This window comes from Oryza brachyantha, chromosome 2 (assembly GCF_000231095.2).
Source record: "Oryza brachyantha chromosome 2, ObraRS2, whole genome shotgun sequence".
Lineage (NCBI taxonomy): Eukaryota > Viridiplantae > Streptophyta > Magnoliopsida > Poales > Poaceae > Oryza > Oryza brachyantha.
In genome coordinates, this window is record NC_023164.2 from 23,117,251 (window position 1) to 23,134,056 (window position 16,806).

The 16,806-nt window shown below is 43.8% G+C and overlaps 3 protein-coding genes and 1 pseudogene across 3 annotated transcripts; all 4 read left to right on the top strand.

Annotated features, from left to right (window-relative positions):
• Nucleotides 1–2,972: 2,972 nt before the first annotated feature.
• On the top strand, nt 2,973–4,259 carry LOC102713164 (nudix hydrolase 21, chloroplastic). Its single transcript, XM_006647788.3, has 2 exons — nt 2,973–3,494; nt 3,632–4,259. The coding sequence occupies exons 1-2, from the start codon at nt 3,123–3,125 to the stop codon at nt 3,734–3,736; spliced, it is 477 nt and encodes a 158-aa protein (XP_006647851.1). The 5' UTR covers nt 2,973–3,122; the 3' UTR covers nt 3,737–4,259.
• Nucleotides 4,260–8,065: 3,806 nt separating this feature from the next.
• Nucleotides 8,066–9,699, top strand: LOC102721145 (annotated as a pseudogene).
• An 804-nt stretch (nt 9,700–10,503) lies between these two features.
• Nucleotides 10,504–12,740, top strand: LOC102721431 (probable peroxygenase 5). The gene is made up of 6 exons (XM_015833931.2): nt 10,504–10,726; nt 10,842–10,982; nt 11,108–11,193; nt 11,802–11,896; nt 12,052–12,177; nt 12,289–12,740. Exons 1-6 carry the CDS (start codon nt 10,651–10,653, stop codon nt 12,434–12,436), a joined length of 672 nt encoding a protein of 223 aa, XP_015689417.2. The 5' UTR covers nt 10,504–10,650; the 3' UTR covers nt 12,437–12,740.
• Nucleotides 12,741–14,436: 1,696 nt separating this feature from the next.
• On the top strand, nt 14,437–15,637 carry LOC102721715 (plasmodesmata-located protein 6-like). Its single transcript, XM_040521275.1, has one exon. The coding sequence runs from the start codon at nt 14,466–14,468 to the stop codon at nt 15,297–15,299; it is 834 nt and encodes a 277-aa protein (XP_040377209.1). The 5' UTR covers nt 14,437–14,465; the 3' UTR covers nt 15,300–15,637.
• Nucleotides 15,638–16,806: the final 1,169 nt, after the last annotated feature.

The window sequence follows — 16,806 nt, forward strand, 5'->3', positions numbered from 1 at the left end:
ATATAAAATTTTCATATGAAATGTACCATTTAACAGCGGTATGCTAATGGATATTGCTAGAGTGAATAATCTTATTAGGTACTCGCTACGTATTATACTAGCAAAGTACTCGTGCTTTGCAACGATACGCCAAATGTTTCATAGTTTTTTTGAGAGTGATAAACTTGTATTCTAGAAATAAAATAAGATATTAATAATATGTAAAATGACTATTTTTTAAGACTAGAGGACATAGAGGAGTTGGTAAAGAAATTAAGATAGGTGGTGGTGTGACAGATTCACTGCCACCACCATTGCATTCTTTTAAAGTAATATAGAATAGATAACGTCGTTGATTTTTATCATATGTTTGATCATTCGTCTTATTCAAAATTTCATGTAAATATGTAAAAATGTAAGTTATACTTAAAATATATTTAGTAATAAATCCAACCACACTAGAATAAACAATTGTTACATATGTTTCTAAATAAAACAAATCATCAGAGGTATGATAAAATGTTCAACAACGTAGTAGTTTAGAATGGGAACAGTCGTCGTCACCTTTCATCACAGGAAGATACAAATGCTGCTCTTTGCTCTTAGGCCACTGATTTCAAAAAAGGAAATAAAGAAAAAGAGAAGGACGAGGAGGAGCTAGAGTCGGGCACGACGCAGAGCGCGTGTGAAACGTCGCCGCAAACCAGCCTTGTTACGCAACTCGCAGATAGCGCAAGTATATGATCACAAATCGCTCAGATTGGTTTACTTTCGTCGACGCGCGTGTATAAACAAATCAATTAATTTAACTCAACTAGAGGAGGGAGACAGCGTAGCGACGTCAGTGACGACACCGATGGATACGATAGATAAGTGTCTTTATCTCTTCACATCTGCTTATAATTATCGCTTAAACTTTTAAATATTAAATTTTAAGTTAATTTTAATATTTATTATAGACTATTTTTAGCTTTTATTTTTACATCATTAAAAACACACATATAATAAGTATATCCACAAACTATTTTTTAAAATATGTTGTTTGTTTTTTTGTTAATCCTATAATAAACAAGGGGCTTAGCAGCTGGGGAAATTAATTAAGCGCGGGAATTAAATTGATGGAGAGAAGATGGACTTGGCCATCGACGTAATATTCGGGCTTAAACTTATAGCGATGGATGTATACTCTACGGACGCGCAGGTGACTGGCCGGCCGGAGAGGCAGCACAGGAGGGAGCTAGGCCATAGGCTCGGGCGAAAACGAGAGAAGCAGCTGCGAAGCGCGGGCGCGGCCACTCAGCTTGCACGTACGCGCTTTGTCCGCTTCCTATCCATCTCTATGGCAGCGGGGGCACCGTTTCGCAAGCCTACTTGCGTGGACGCGGTCCATGGATACAAGTAGGGAAGGCGTGGGCCGTTTCGGTGAGATCCGTTTGTTTACCGGTCGATTTTAACGACTGGGATGGTACTCCAACGTAAGGCGTGGACGGTCGATTTTAACGACTGGGATGGTACTCTAACGTAAGGCGTGGGCTGTTTCGGTGAGATCCGTTTGTTTACCGGTTGATTTTAACGATTGAGATGTTACTCCAACTAGCTGATTTTTATTTATATTTGATTTTACTATATTTTTAAATATATAGTTATTATAAATTGATTTATTACTAAGTGAATTTTAAATATAATTGATAATTTTGTATATTTTCATAAAAAATTTAAATAAGATAAACCATCCACGCAGATCCAAAATGGTGTTAAAAAGAACCTGAAATAATATTAACGAGAGCACTTTACTGGTGTCTTTTATTTAAACCTGGTTATTTTGTTGTTACTTATAAATAAAACTTTTATATATGTGTTCATAGCGATCTAAAAGTCAAAACTAAAAAATAAAGTTTTGATAAAAACACAAATCAACTTCAAATTTAAATTTAAAATTTAAATTTTGGGTTCTAAACATAAGTACATAACCCAAAGCCAAAAGATGGTGGTGGGAGGAATTTAACCCTGAGAATCTTTCAGTGATATCTTGTTACTACTATCCTTCACATTGTCCAGTACATGTGGAAGCAAGAACGCATGCACAAATTATTTTTGTAGCCTCCAATGTTGAAAATCATGGTAAAAATACATTCCTTGCAAGTAACTGATACTTTACTCTTTGTACTACAGCTGATGCAACATGGGTGCAAATTTCTTGTGGAAGTTTCTAATGGACGGTACTCCCCTTTATTAAAAGGAAAAAGGATAATAGGAGGGTCTTAATCAATTATGTAACAAATAGCTGATGACATATGATTACAAATAGCTAAGGTAAAGGCACTAGATAATATCTTTTCAAAAGGGAAAGGATGGACCTTAATTTGGTGTACCCAAATTTTAAGGGATTATATACGATTGATTCCTAGAGCTATATTAGTTTGGAAAAAAACCGGATATTCTCTTGGACGTGTGCTAAATACACCACAAAATTTCCATTAATGCAAAGAAAAGGAAGTATATTGATCAATAAAAAGACAAGATTATTACCTAGAGTTGCCGATAAAGAAACCATCATTCTTTTTTGTTTTAATAAGACGTACACTAAAGTGGTCAAGGAAATATTAGCAAACCAATTAGTCCTAGAAGAATTGTACACATTCTTCCTTCTTACTTAGTTGCACAGGAAAGTTATGTCATCTCTTTTGTTATTTGTCTTTCAACAGTAGATATTATAACCTGCTATATATATATTATTTAAAAAAAAACAACTCGTTGTCTTGGTGAAATGAAACTCTAGGACCTGCCCTCATGATGAGGCCAAGCGGAATCTGGGTCCTCATGCGGAAGTTGAGCCACAGAAGATCAGTACGCTGCGTCCACGCTCCTCCACCAACCTTTACACAGTTGAGCTCGTCCATACTCCACACCCATGTTACCCGTTGCTCACTCGGCCGCGACGGCGACAGCATTCCATCGACCTGACGCGCTTCCCGCTATTAATACCCGCGAGCTCCAGCTCCATGGCCGCAATGCACCAGCTCACGCATCACCAATCCCTACCCTAGCGACAACCCTACTCCTTTTTTCCTCTCCGAGCTCTCTTCTTCGTCGGTGCGAACTCAATAGCCAGCCAGGGCGAGCCAGAACCCAAGATTCCATCCATGGCCGTACTCGTGGCGAGGCAGGGGCGCGAGCTGCAGCGGTACACGAGCAGCGGGGGCCGCATCGTGGTGGGGTGCATCCCGTACCGGGTGCGCGGCGGCGAGATGGAGGTGCTGGTGATCACCTCGCAGAAGGGGCACGGCATGATGTTCCCCAAGGGCGGGTGGGAGCTCGACGAGTCGATGGACGAGGCCGCCCGCCGCGAGGCCCTCGAGGAGGCCGGCGTCCGCGGCGAGACCGAGCCGTCGCTCGGCTGCTGGTACTACAAGAGCCGCCGCTACGACAAGACCTACGAGGGCTTCATGTTCCCTCTCCGCGTCACCGACGAGCTCCACCAGTGGCCCGAGATGGCCTCCCGCAAGCGCACCTGGGTGAGTTACATGATCATCTCTCAAATAACACACAAAACCAAACCGTAGCACAGAGATTGCCGCCATTCTACCTACGGCGAGGCGAATCCAGCCAAGAACACGGCTTCTAAATGCGGGTGCGGTTTTGTCTTGTGCAGGCCACGGTGCAGCAGGTGATGGACGGGTGCCAGCACGGTTGGATGCGGGAGGCGCTCGAGCAGCTCGTCTCCCGGCACGCCATGATGCTGCAGTCTGCGCTGTAATCAAACCAACAACCAACGGAAGCACGCCACTTCCCGCGCGCGCGAGGTGAAAGGGCTACGAGCACGAGCGAGCGGCGGCGCGCACGCGTCGTCGGCGTCGTGTTCCGCTCTCCCGGTGAAGCGGCAGGCCGCCCCCGGGCTCCGACCGGATCGATCGGTCGAGCACGTTTATTTTTGGCCGCCCTTACCGGAGAGCGAGACGACGATGCACGCAGCATGCCCCCCACTTGGATCGGAGCACGCGACGACTCTTCCCTTGAGCTGCAGGGTCGTCGTCGTCGAACGTCGCGGCAAATAACGGCGCGAGAATTTTAGAAAGCTGGAAGATTCGGCATCTTTGTAAAAAGATCGGATCGAGCTGGACAAAACCAATTAAAACCCACAATGCGAAAGCAATTAGAGATTCTTTCTTTGAAGCAACAGAAAGTGTAAAAAAATGGACCGCAGTAATTACCAGTACCATTTCGTGTTGGCACAATTAATGAATGGTAATTGAAGTGTTCAACGAAACAAAATCGATCAATTGCTCAATCTACTCGTAAAGCTGCTCTATCGTTAGTTCAGGCCTCAGAGACAGCAACATGTGAACACGGTCTCCCTTATCCCCGTGTGTGTGTGTACCGCGATAATCTTGCTGTTTATCCTTGGCTGGAAATTCGGTGAGATTCATTCGCTTCGCAGAAGAAGTATCCCTCTCGAAGTACATGATTGAAACAACTCAAAGAAGTGTGCAAGATCACGACACGTAGAGAACCGAACTCTCACTCTCACCCTAGTTTATAGTACACAACTTTAAACGCATCATTTTCATTAATTTAATTAAACTGCCTTTCGAGAGGAGAAAGAGAGTTGTCCTGGAGAAGTAGCAGTAATTACCACGGGGAGGATCTCATCTGGCGTAACCGGGCCCTGCCAAAAACCGAAATTTCCCTCGACGACGGCGACTGCAGCTGGGCCCCAACTGTCACTTTGCCTGTAGGCTCCCCGATTTTTCAAAAGCGTGGCCTGCAGATAAGAACGGGTGGGGGCATGTGCACCCCTGTATTTTCGCCGTCACGTTCTTCTCTTCGCTTTTATTATACTTAAAAAATAAAATAAAATAATTAAAAGCTTAAATTTAAAGTTAATTTAATTTTTACTACTTATTTTTAATCGCTAAGAACAAATATATATCTTTTATTTATAAATTATCTTTTATTTGTAAATATGTCATTTAGTCTTTTTTATTATAAAACTAAAAGATAGCCTCTAAACAAACAAACCGGTGCCTTGCCTCCGCGCACTGCCGCTCGACGGCGACCCCAATCGGCTCGGATTAATGCGTAGACTGACTTGACTTAGAGCGGGCAATTAGATTTGTTTGGGGCCGTAAAATTATTGGGGCTAGTCGGCACGGGTGACGGGGCCCCAAAAAAAATACAGTATTTAGAGAGAGATGAGACGAGATGATTAATCAATCTGAGCACCTCGTGTTGCTCTGGTCCACGTATGCACTCGCTGTCAATGCGTTAGGTGCTGCGAGATAAACTAGTGACAAGTCCGGCTCGCTTACGCGCGCCAAATAATACTACTAGATGCTAAAAAACAACTTGGCGCCCTCTGTTTTGTTTGCACCCGCCGGGCGTGAAAGTTAACTAAATCGCGATCGGCTTAAACCTGTCGTTTCGGGCTTGTAACCATCGGTGGGAATTTTGGTGGCGGTGATTCGGGTGTGCTTTTTCCTCGCGGTGGAATCCGCTTTTTTTATATATTTTTTACGGCGTAGAGGCGTACTCCATCCGTCCCAAAATAAACCAATTTTTTATTTTTTATCTTTAATTTTTGACTCTTCGTCTTATTCAAATATTTTTTGCGATTGATATTTTTGTTTTTATTAGATGATAAATTATAAATAGTATTTTACGTCTGACTAATTTTTTTCTAATTTTCTAAAAAAATTTCAAACAAAACGAATGGTCAAACGTTGGACACGGGAATCGAAGAATTCGTTTTTTTAGTAAGTGTGAGATAGGCTGTGACATGTCAACGCAGCTAAAAGTCTTTTAGGGTAGGATTTTTCTTCTTCTTCTTTTAATTAATGTGGAGGATGTTAATCCCAGGGTAACTCTCACTACCGCCCGGTTTTTACTCTTCGAGTGTTCGTGAGCTGCGTGTGTCAAGTTCGCCTCGAACGTTCGACGTAATGTGAGTGATCGTTTGATCGAAAAGATAATATATTTATAAACGAAAAATTAGTTATGAATGTAGTTTATAAAATAAATTTTGATGAAAAATAACAAAATCAACTTTATTTAAAATATATATATATAGAGGTATCGAGCAGTAGAGACAGCGCAGAATCGTCGCCGGTCCGGCGGACAGAACGGACGGGCTCGTTCAAGCTGAGGCAGCTCGACCGGACCACAGCCCCCAAGTGGCAACTTGACACGATCAAGTCGCGGGGTCGCGGTGCACGAACGACGGGAGGGTTGGCGGGCGGACGCGACGGCGGCGCGGTTGGTGCGGTGAGCCGGTGGGGCAGGCGCGAGCACCGAGCACGAGCTAGAGATGACAATGGGACCCGCGACCCGATATCCGATGGATATTTACTCCATTAAGGTATGGGTATGGGCTAAATGTATTACCCATGGGTAATTAAATAGGTAAATACCTTCACCCAACAGGTACGCGGGTACGAGAACGTTCTTATTATACTCATACCCGTTTATCCGCGGGTAATAAATACCCGGAAGCCCAAATGAACATTCTGGCCTATATATGAAATTAGGTTAGCCCAATATGAAACCCTAGGTATTTAAGCCTTAACCCATATATGAAATTACGTGGATTTATGTATTGTTTACTACTACTTAAGTACTATTTGATGGGATTTATGGTATTGTGTGACCCACGGATGTCTTGTCATTGCTACAATTGGATCAAAACATTTTGTGTTATTTTTATTGTCATGTCAAATTTGACGGGTAAATAGGTGACTCGTGGGTGAGGCTTACCCAGGCGGGTATAGGTATGGGGAATTTTTTTATACCCGTGATGGGTATGGGGATTTTGGTAGGTCTAAATTTTAATAGTGGGTATGCGTATGGAGTACAATATTCGATGGGTATTTACCTATTGCCATCCCTGGCACGAGCCCCATGGGCGCTGAACCGAGACCGAGCTCGCGTCGAGTTGGGCCGTGAGCTCTTTGGATTAGATGGCGAAGCGGCTCTGGACCACATCTATTTTTAATGGGCCTAACGCGAAGGAAATTTGCTTTATTTGGGCTTGCCTGTGAATTACTCCGTAGTCATTGGATTGGGCCCACTAAACGAGAAGCTATACTCTTTCTGTTCCGAAATAAATTCATTCTTAGGATTCAAATTTTTAGGATTCAAATTTTAAACATTCATATTGCTCCATAATAATACACAAGCTGATGTGGACGAGAGATGGGCTTGAAGTGACAGAGAGAGTGCCATGATAGCTTCGCTGAGCCTCGAAATTTTGGAGGAAAAGAGATGAGCAGAATGGGAAAGGTCACATGATGGATTTTGCTGTTGCCAAGGACTTACAGAATTATGCTTTTTTTTAATCTTTAGATCTAAACATAAATTACATTAAAACAAGGTCTAATATAAATAATGCTAAAATGCAGAATATTAATGGGTCGCACCAAAACCAGTTTGCATCATGAAGAGAGTATCCTCAAAGTAACATCATCATCATAGGTAGAATACTATTTCATCTCAAGGCCACTCCTGACTCTTGCCCTTTGTATCCGCAAAAACTTCACTTCTACAAGCTAGAGTTTGAATTGGTATGGAGGAAAAGAAAAGGAAAATACCCCGTCATAAATGAGAAACTATTATTGGTAGGTGGATAAGTAATGGACTAATGGGTATTGAATGAATAAAGCTTTTCGATTTTCGGAATTGGAGATAGGTAGGATGATAGAAGCAGACTTTTTTAAAATAAATGATGAATATTAGAAATAAGGGTTTTTTTATCATAAGTATCTCAAGGTATCAAAAATTTTAGTATAAATTTTTTTATACCTCAAGATACGATATTTTTTACACTAAAAAGTATGGTATCTTAAAATACTTTTTTAAGGATAGTAAAAAAACTCTATAAATAAGGTTGTTTAACGGATGGAGCAATTGATAGGTGTAGAATTATAGTTGATAAATGGCCTAGTTTCTATTTTTATTGAGCTATTTTGAATAACAATATATTTTGACAATAGGAATATATTTTACATGAACTGCACAGAAACATTTATTTCAAGATAGATAGAGATACTCCAGATAGATGGATCGGCTGTTGGAGACGAGAGAGATAGTACTGGCCAAATGTATATTGGGTATTTGGTATTTGCGTGACTTTGGCCCCGCAAGCGAATCGACCAAAGCACGTAAAATTCTAGCCGATCGTGCAAACGGGGAGACGCACGCAGCGCCAGAGGGAGAGGGGCAGGGAAGTGGACGGATCAGCCGTCAGGGAGGGAGAAAGGACGGGGGCGAGGTGGATGGAACCGCCGCCCGAAACGGCAAGGGAGGCTCGACGACATCTGTCGTCTCCGGTGACGGCGATGGCGGCGGCGGCGGCGGCGGGCGTGCCTATCCTTCTTCTGTCCGCCGCGTGCTTCTGTAGGGCCCTGTAATAATCCTCTAGGGCACTCGCGCATTAATTGTGTTGTTTGCTTCCTTAATTAATTATTCGCTTCGTTCCCAAATCATATCATCTCCGGTTGATGAAGGGAGCCAGGCAGAAACACGTGGCGTTCTTCGACAGCGACCATGACGGCATCATCTCCTTTTCCGAGACGTACGAAGGTGGCCATGCCTGTCCTTCCCTCGTTTTCTCAGCTACTCCGTACTAATTATACCAGTACATTACGACCTCATTTTCTCAGCTATTAATAATATACCTATATATTACAACAATTTCTATGTAATTGATGATGGATTGCACAAACACATAGAGGAAAAAACGTTCTTTATACAGGAATATATACCGCCAATATATTGTCCTAAGTTATATCGATTTTAAGGGAATTGATTTAGGCTGCATCTTGAACTTCATTTGGTGCTAGGGTTCCGTGCCCTCGGATTTGGATTTGTCACCTCCAAACTCAGTGCTGCCTGCATCAATGGTGCCCTCGGCCCCAAGACCAGACCTGTATGATATATCTCTCTCCTATATGTTACGATGACAGCATCTAGAGTTGTTGTATGCGGCAAATTCGACAGGCTGAACTTTTCCAAATGCTTGCAGGAAAATGCAACAACGTCACTGTTTTCTATCTATGTAGAGAACATTCATAAAGGGGTCCATGGAAGTGATACAAGGGTATACGATTCTGAAGGAAGGTAACCTTGCTTATCTCCTCATCCATCTAGGAACAATATAGATTATAAACGAGTCGATGCCACGCATATTTTTTTGGTTATGAAACTAACAAATAATTCAGATGGATTATAAGTGCTAGTATATTCAACTTTGCAGGTTTGTTGATGAAAAGTTCGACGAGATATTCACCAAGCATGCAAAAACTGTACCCGACGGCTTGACATTTGACGAGCTGGGCGAGATGGTTCGTGCAAACAGAGAGCCCAAAGACTACAAAGGATGGTGATCTTTTTGCTAATCTGGTAGCTTCCAGAAATCATATGCTGAAAAATGGTCTCACTATATTCATCTGTGGTTCTTGGACTCGATCGAGAAAAATACAGGATTGGTGCATGGACGGAGTGGAGGAGGCGTACAAGCTCGCCAAGGACAGTGACGGCTTCATTCGCAGGGACAACATCAGAGCTATCTACGATGGAAGCCTCCTCGGTAAACTGGCGTCGGAGAAGATGGGTCCCTCTGCAAACATAGCATGATGTGATACTGGTTATCTGTCTCTGCGAACTAAAAATGTACTAAGCTGAAAATGGTTGGTGCCTGAAAATGAAAGAGCAAGCCTGCGATAGTGTTCTGAGAAACAAGAAGTGGTCATTGTTTCCCCTTTTCAGAGAAAAACCAAATAACATATTTACATAAAAATATAAATAAACCTTTTATATACATGCTCTCAGTGCTCTAAAAAAAGATTAAAAAAATAAAATATGAAAAAGAAATTAAAAATCAACTCTAAATTTTAGTTTATAAATATAAACAAAAATGAAAAACGAAAATGTGAGGGGGAAGAAAACAGAGCAGGGCGCCCTGAAATCCGACTCATATTTGGATAAGCTCGGAATGATATGCATTTGCGTAGGGACAGGAACGTATAAAAGCCGTTCACCAAACGCTGGAAAATCAGCGGCACATAATAAGAACAACGTCTCAGCATCGACGGTGATGGCCTTTCCTGGCTTTTGTATTAAGCGTGCTGTTGTTTCCCCCTGTCACGGAGCTCAAGCAGCAATTGTTACCCCCTCCTCAAGCGGCCAGTCAAAACAATCCACAGTCGAAAATTCTTCATTTCTTCAGTTTTCACACGCAAGCAGTAGCCTTTTGCCAACCATTTCATTTGCAATCCCACATGCAGACAAAATTCTGCCATCTGGATATCTGGCAAGCCACTCCATTAATTGATCTCTAATCTGATGAGAAATCTATGAACAGATACATAATTAGAGTCATTCTCATCAACTGATTTAGTTAGTTCATTAGAGGAAGCACGGTGTCGAGAGGACACGGCACGCATCCAACGTTGTTTAGGAGTGTGGGAATCATCTTCTTCTAATCTTCTGGATCTGTGGTAACTGGCGAGCGAAGAGCCTATCGTGTTGCTCCTATTTGTCTATATATAAGGCAGACAGCTAGACACGGAGGCCACACGGCGCAGAGGAGTGCAGTGCAGGAACAGAGGGAGAGAGCGGCAGCAGTCAACGCTCCAGAGAACGGAACGCCGAGAAGGCACCGCCGGCGACGCGCGCGACATGGACACTGGACGGCGGCGGCGGCTGTGCCCAGGGGTGGCTGTGGCCGCTCTCCTGTTCTTCCCCGTGTTCTTCGGTAAGGCTGCTGTTTCCTTCTTGTTTGGTTCTGAGCACTGGCGATTTTCTTGTTGCCATGCCATGCCACCCCTGTTTGATTGCTCGCTCGCTCGCTCGTTCCTGAATCCTGAAAGGGAGCCAGCAGGCGGCGGCGGCGGCGGCGGCGGCGTACGGCGAGGCTTCAGGCGCCGCCGGCATGACGGCGCTGCAGAAGCACGCGGCTTTCTTCGACCGGGACAACGACGGCATCGTCTCCCTCTCCGAGACATACGACGGTCAGCCCACCCTCTCCCTACATCGATCTCGTTTCGCCCGTGAATAGAACAGGATTTGGTTTGTTCGTGCTGTGTTTGTCCTTCCAATTTTTCGCCTCATTTTGCCCTCGTCACATGCGTCGCAGGGCTACGGGCGCTCGGACTCGGAGCTGGCCTCTCCAGCTTGAGCGCGGCCTTCATCAATGGCGCCCTTTCCTCCAAGACCAGACCTGTACGACTCTCTCTTTCTCTAAATTTTCTGGCTAATAAAATGCTTATCTGAAAGTCGTCATGTATTTATTATTGCTGAATTTTGAGGTGCCCGCTTAGCCTGTTACTTGCAAAGAAGTCTTGCTTATTACATAGTTGTATTAGGTTGTCAACTTCAGATGTTGAAAATCTAATACTTCCTTGTACTTTGCTGCTACGGTCCTAATCAGACCTGAACTCTGGACAGTTTTCTATGAACACTACGGGTGTGAATTGTGATGTAGGCGTGTTGATTAGGGAAACCGCTACCTTTCTTTTTTACTTTTCTATGAACGCTAAGATAGAGAGCGTCAATATATCTTCTAAGTGTCCAATTTTGTATCTTTTCACTTCTACTTATGTTTATAAGATAAAATTTAAATTTTTAACCTTAAATTTAAAGTTAATTTTAAGATTTTTTATTGAAGTTTATTTTACGACCTTAGCTTCTACATTACTAAAAATACATACATAAAAAAATATTTTGATCAATTATTTTTTGTTTGCAAATAAACCATCACCCTCTATATGACATGCAAAAAGAAAAAGGTAGTAGTAAATTAACCATTGGATCATGTATAATTCATGCAGGGTGATGCAACGTCACCACGCTTATCTATCTACATAGAAAACATCCACAAGGGGATTCATGGAAGCGATTCAGGCACTTATGACTCTGAAGGAAGGTAAATCAAGCTTCGGATCCGCAGACTGCTCTCTGCTTTCTCTTTGGTTCATCTATTTTACCCGTCTTATCCAAACATCATTTGACTCGTTTCATAGACTATTTTCAGTTGAGTGTATCCAGTTCAATATGACTGCTAATATTTCAATATTGCAGGTTCGTTCCTGAAAAGTTTGAAGAGATATTCACCAAGCACGCCAAGACCGTGCCTGACGCTTTGACATCGGATGAGATAGACGAGATGCTCCAAGCCAACCGAAAGCCCAATGACTACTCCGGATGGTACTAATTTTCCAGTTGTTTTATTTCCATAAATTTGATTAACTCGAAGATGTTTGAACTCTCGTGTGATCTTACAAGCTGACTCTGCTGCTGTGCTTGCTCGAAATGCAGGGTTGGAGCAACAGCAGAGTGGAAGATGCTGTACAGACTCGGCAAGGACAAGGACGGGCTTCTGCACAAGGACGCCGTGAGAGGCGTCTACGACGGAAGCCTGTTTGCCAAGCTGGTGGCCAAGAGATACGAGGAAAACCAGGCATGAATTGGTGGTGACAGCTGACGAGGGCATCATCTCCATTGATTCTCCTGATTAAAGCATCCCAAATCATGTGTCACTGTGTTATGAGAACGATTGAGATGATGTCTGAAGTCTGAACACAAAAGTTGTTGTCTTGCAAGTTACAGATGTTAGCTGTATGAACAAGTGTGGACAGAATCTGCAGATGGGGATGGATCATTTTAGTGCTGTTCGTTTTGTTGGTTTCTTTGGGGTATGGATGATTATACCTGCAAATGGCTGGCAGTGCAATTGTGCAAGCAATGGCATATTCACACATTTGGGCGTCTCTTGGCTCGTAGTTTCCCGTGATGCCGTCATGCTTGTCTCATTATCTGAACTCTGAAAATCTGAGTCCTTTCGATCAGGCATGCCTCAGTTAGCAGTATTATTTTCGTGTGTCCTTGATGACAGGTCGACGAGCTTCCGTTGCTTTCTCTACTCGCACACCGTGATCGTCCGGTACTGTTCACGGATCGTATTGCAGGTGTGCTGGCAAAATTTGTCTTATCTTTCTAAAATTTAAAATATGTTCCAAAACCGTTATTATCGTAAAATAACTCATTAAAATTTCTCTCAATTATACCTCCAACTACTCAATTAATCCTAAACATATACTCCCTACGTTTCACAGACTTTTTATCCTTAACTAAATTCATATGGATGCTAATAAATCTAGATATATATATAAATTATATGCATTCATCAATTGATGAATTTAGACAAGGCTAAAAAGTCTTACAATATAAAACAGAGGTAGTAATATTTAATGAGGAGTATTATAGTATTTTCTTCTTAAACCTTAACATGTACATCCGTCTATTGATCAAACGTTTGAAAATTTCAATTTTATCAATTAAATCCGGCTGTTGTCGTTAGATGGTAAGCTAAAGGCATGCATGCAAGTCAAAAATCTCATACACGCCTCCTTCCTCCAAGCCTTCCGTACATTGCGCGTGTGTTTGATAGAAGAACAAAAAATCAAATGTTTGATCAATATCAAAAGTCTAATATGTATTGTACAACTTAGAAAGACAAAAGAGGAAGTACGTAAGTGGCAATAAACACATCAAGGCAAACATTAGCACCCATCCTTTTGTTTCTGTTTGTGTGTTTATAAGCCAAAATTTAAATTTTTAACCTTAGATTTAAAGTTAATTTGTGGGTTTTTTATTAAAGTTTATTTCCCAGGCTTAGTTTTTAGATCACTATATAAATGTTTTATTATAAATTATTTTCTATTTATAAATATACCATTCAACCACCCCTCTATCAATCAACAAACTGTCAGTCATGTTAGCAGGGGGAGCTTCTATGCGAAATAGTTGTTTATTAATAAGCGAGGCAGGTGAGTTTCTACTTTTAGGGTTCATGAAGTTAGAAATCGGTGCTTTCTAACTTAAGCATATTAATCTGTATTCTCTGTTCCACATTATAAAAACTTCTAGACTTACTTAGATTCATATGTATACTAATAAATCTAGACACACATATAAAACATATACATTGATACATGAATAAATATAGGTAAATCTAGAAAGTCTTGTAATATAAAACGAATAGAGTAAGTTACAATATTTTTGACAAAATCATGTTTGCTGTATATATTATGTAAATTCCTACTAGTGCAGATGAAGGGAATAAGAAACAATCCCGTTTCTGTGACTCCAGGAATCAGTACAGGCCGTTGATTTCTGGAGTTACCACGATGAAACTATTCGAAGCTTACGTATGGGGGCCCAAAGTGCATGAGACGACAAACGGAATACACATGGACAAGAATCCGTCAGGCCCATCTAAGACGACACCACTTACTTTTGCGCTTCCATGCGAAGCCCAACCACCGGAAGTGTGGCCCATCACACGGAGGAATCCAGCGTGATATCATGGGCCATCGCACGCGATCCGTCCAGGCTTCCAATTCCCGCACGCCGACGCTGCTCTACAAACTCTTCCGGCCTCCGCTCCCCGAGGCTTCACGGACGGCATTGCAAGGGCGAGAAGACGAAGCCGCATGGCTACGGCTACGAGCGTGGCGGCGACGGTCCTCCTCTCGCTCCTTCTCCTGGCGCGCGCGCGCGGCGCCGACGACGACTACTCGGGGTTCGTGTACGCCGGCTGCTCGCAGGGGCGCTACGCCTCCGGCACGCCGTACGCGTCGGACGTCGACTCCGTGCTCACCTCGGTCGCCAACAGCGCGCCCTACGCCCCCTACGCAAACTTCACCTCCCCGACGTCGAGCTCGGTGGCCGGCCTCTACCAGTGCCGCTCCGACCTCCCCGCCTCGGTCTGCACCGGCTGCGTCCGCTCCGCCATCTCCAGGCTCTCCTCGCTCTGCGCCTGGGCCACCGGCGGCGCCGTGCAGCTGCGGGCCTGCTTCGTGCGCTACGGCAACGACACGTTCCTCGGGAAGCAGGACACGGCCGTACTGTTCAAGAAGTGCGGCGGCTCGCCCGGGGACGCCGGGGGCGCGGCCATGCGGGACTCGGCGCTCGGCGCGCTCGTGGCCGCGGCGGCGCCTGCCGGGGGAGGCTACCGCGCCGGCGGATCCGGTGGCGTGCAGGCCATGTCGCAGTGCGTGGGGGACCTCGGCGCCAAGGCCTGCTCCGACTGCGTCTCTGCCGCCGCCGCGCAGCTCAAGGCCGGGTGCGGCTACGCCACGGCCGGCGAGGTGTACCTCGGCAAGTGCTACGCTCGCTTCTGGGGGAACGGCGGCGGCGGCTTCAGCAGCGGCGCTTCCCGGAACGGGTACGGATTTGGGCCTCGCGTGCACGGCGACCGGCTCGCTCTCGCCGCCGCCGGTGGCTTCTTCACTTCCCTAGCCTATTTCACACTTGTACTGATCTAGTCACTGAGTCACAGTCGCAGTACGTATGATAAGTATGAATCTTGAGAGTAGAGTACGTACTACGTAATACCTGTGTGCTTGTGATCGTAATCACTGATCAGCTCATCAGCATGTGTGAGTGCAGCAGCACAGGTTGGCCCTTGTGCTTGAACAGTTAATCGTTTGGTTTTGTAACTTGCCTGGGATTTGTCAGTTTGTAACTGTAAATTTGATCCTTAAATTATGCGATTATGCGTAGCTAGCGCTGTCTACGATGTTACTTGTGACTTGTGATTATTTTACCGTGGGCAGTGCTATCCTGCAAGCCGACACTTAGCCTTCGGAGAGCACTGAACAATCATGTTGATCATCCTTTGCAGTAATTTGACCGTGCATTGCGTTCAGCCTCTTGATGGAGCTCTTCACAGATTAAAGGTCCCAGTTATCATATAATAAGTCATAATTCACATGCAACATCTCACTCACTCAATAATCTCTCATCGTGTCAGTGTCACCCACATTTCTCATCTTCGCCTCGACCTCCTGAAATCATTTAGGAACGAAGGAAAGTTTGCTTTGCTAGAAGACCATAAATTAAATCAAAACTCAACTTGTAAATGCAAGAGTCTTGTTGAAATTTCATTGGCCATAGCAGAAAGCAAACGTTAGGTTGTCTATAGACTACGATCGACTGATCGTCTGTACGGTCAGCAATTCAAACATACATAATTAGTACTCTCTCTGTTCCATAAATATATACGTGTCTAAATTCATCAGCACTTCAATAAATTTAGACAAAATCATAGTCTTATAATTTATAACAGATGAAATACCCTTAAGCACACCGTCTTAACAGCGGCCCTGAATACCTGGTCTGGTTGTCTGAAGTATGGAGTGATAATGCAGGGCTCAAAGGTACGCCACTGGCAGAAGACCAAAAGAGCTTTAACTTAGCTTGCCCTTGCCTTTATCTTTGTTCTCAGCTTTTCTTGCTAGGAAGCTTTTGGTGTGGACTCACTTTATTATTGCCACTACGAAGTTTTAGTAGAATATCTCAAAGGGGGTTCAAATGATTCAGCTTTTCGTGTGATTAGCTTTGAAACGGAGGGATATCGCCGGTATCCATCACACCACGGGCAGTGCAGTGTGGTTGCTTTTTGTAAGCTTTGGGAGGTAGCTGTGAGCCCTTTCACTAGTTACTAGGACTGTTAGCCACTTTGGATTAACTTAATTAATCAGTGCGGTTTCGTTGAATGAATGCCGTCTCTGTTTAAGTTTCACAGCACATTGTCAATTCAAGCTTGCATGCATGCTATGATTGGATCATACTCATTCATGCCCGGTTGCTTTTTCCTGGAACGCCGCCTTTCCTTTTCATGTCCTCGTTGGCTCGTTGCTTGGTTGCTTCTACCATACATGCCTTCTCTTTTGGTATGCAACAAGCTAGAAAAAAACAAGCTAGAAAAAAAGGAATACAGCTAGATCTGCTGCCGGCCAGCTTACTACCCCTGCATCGTTAGCAGAGAAA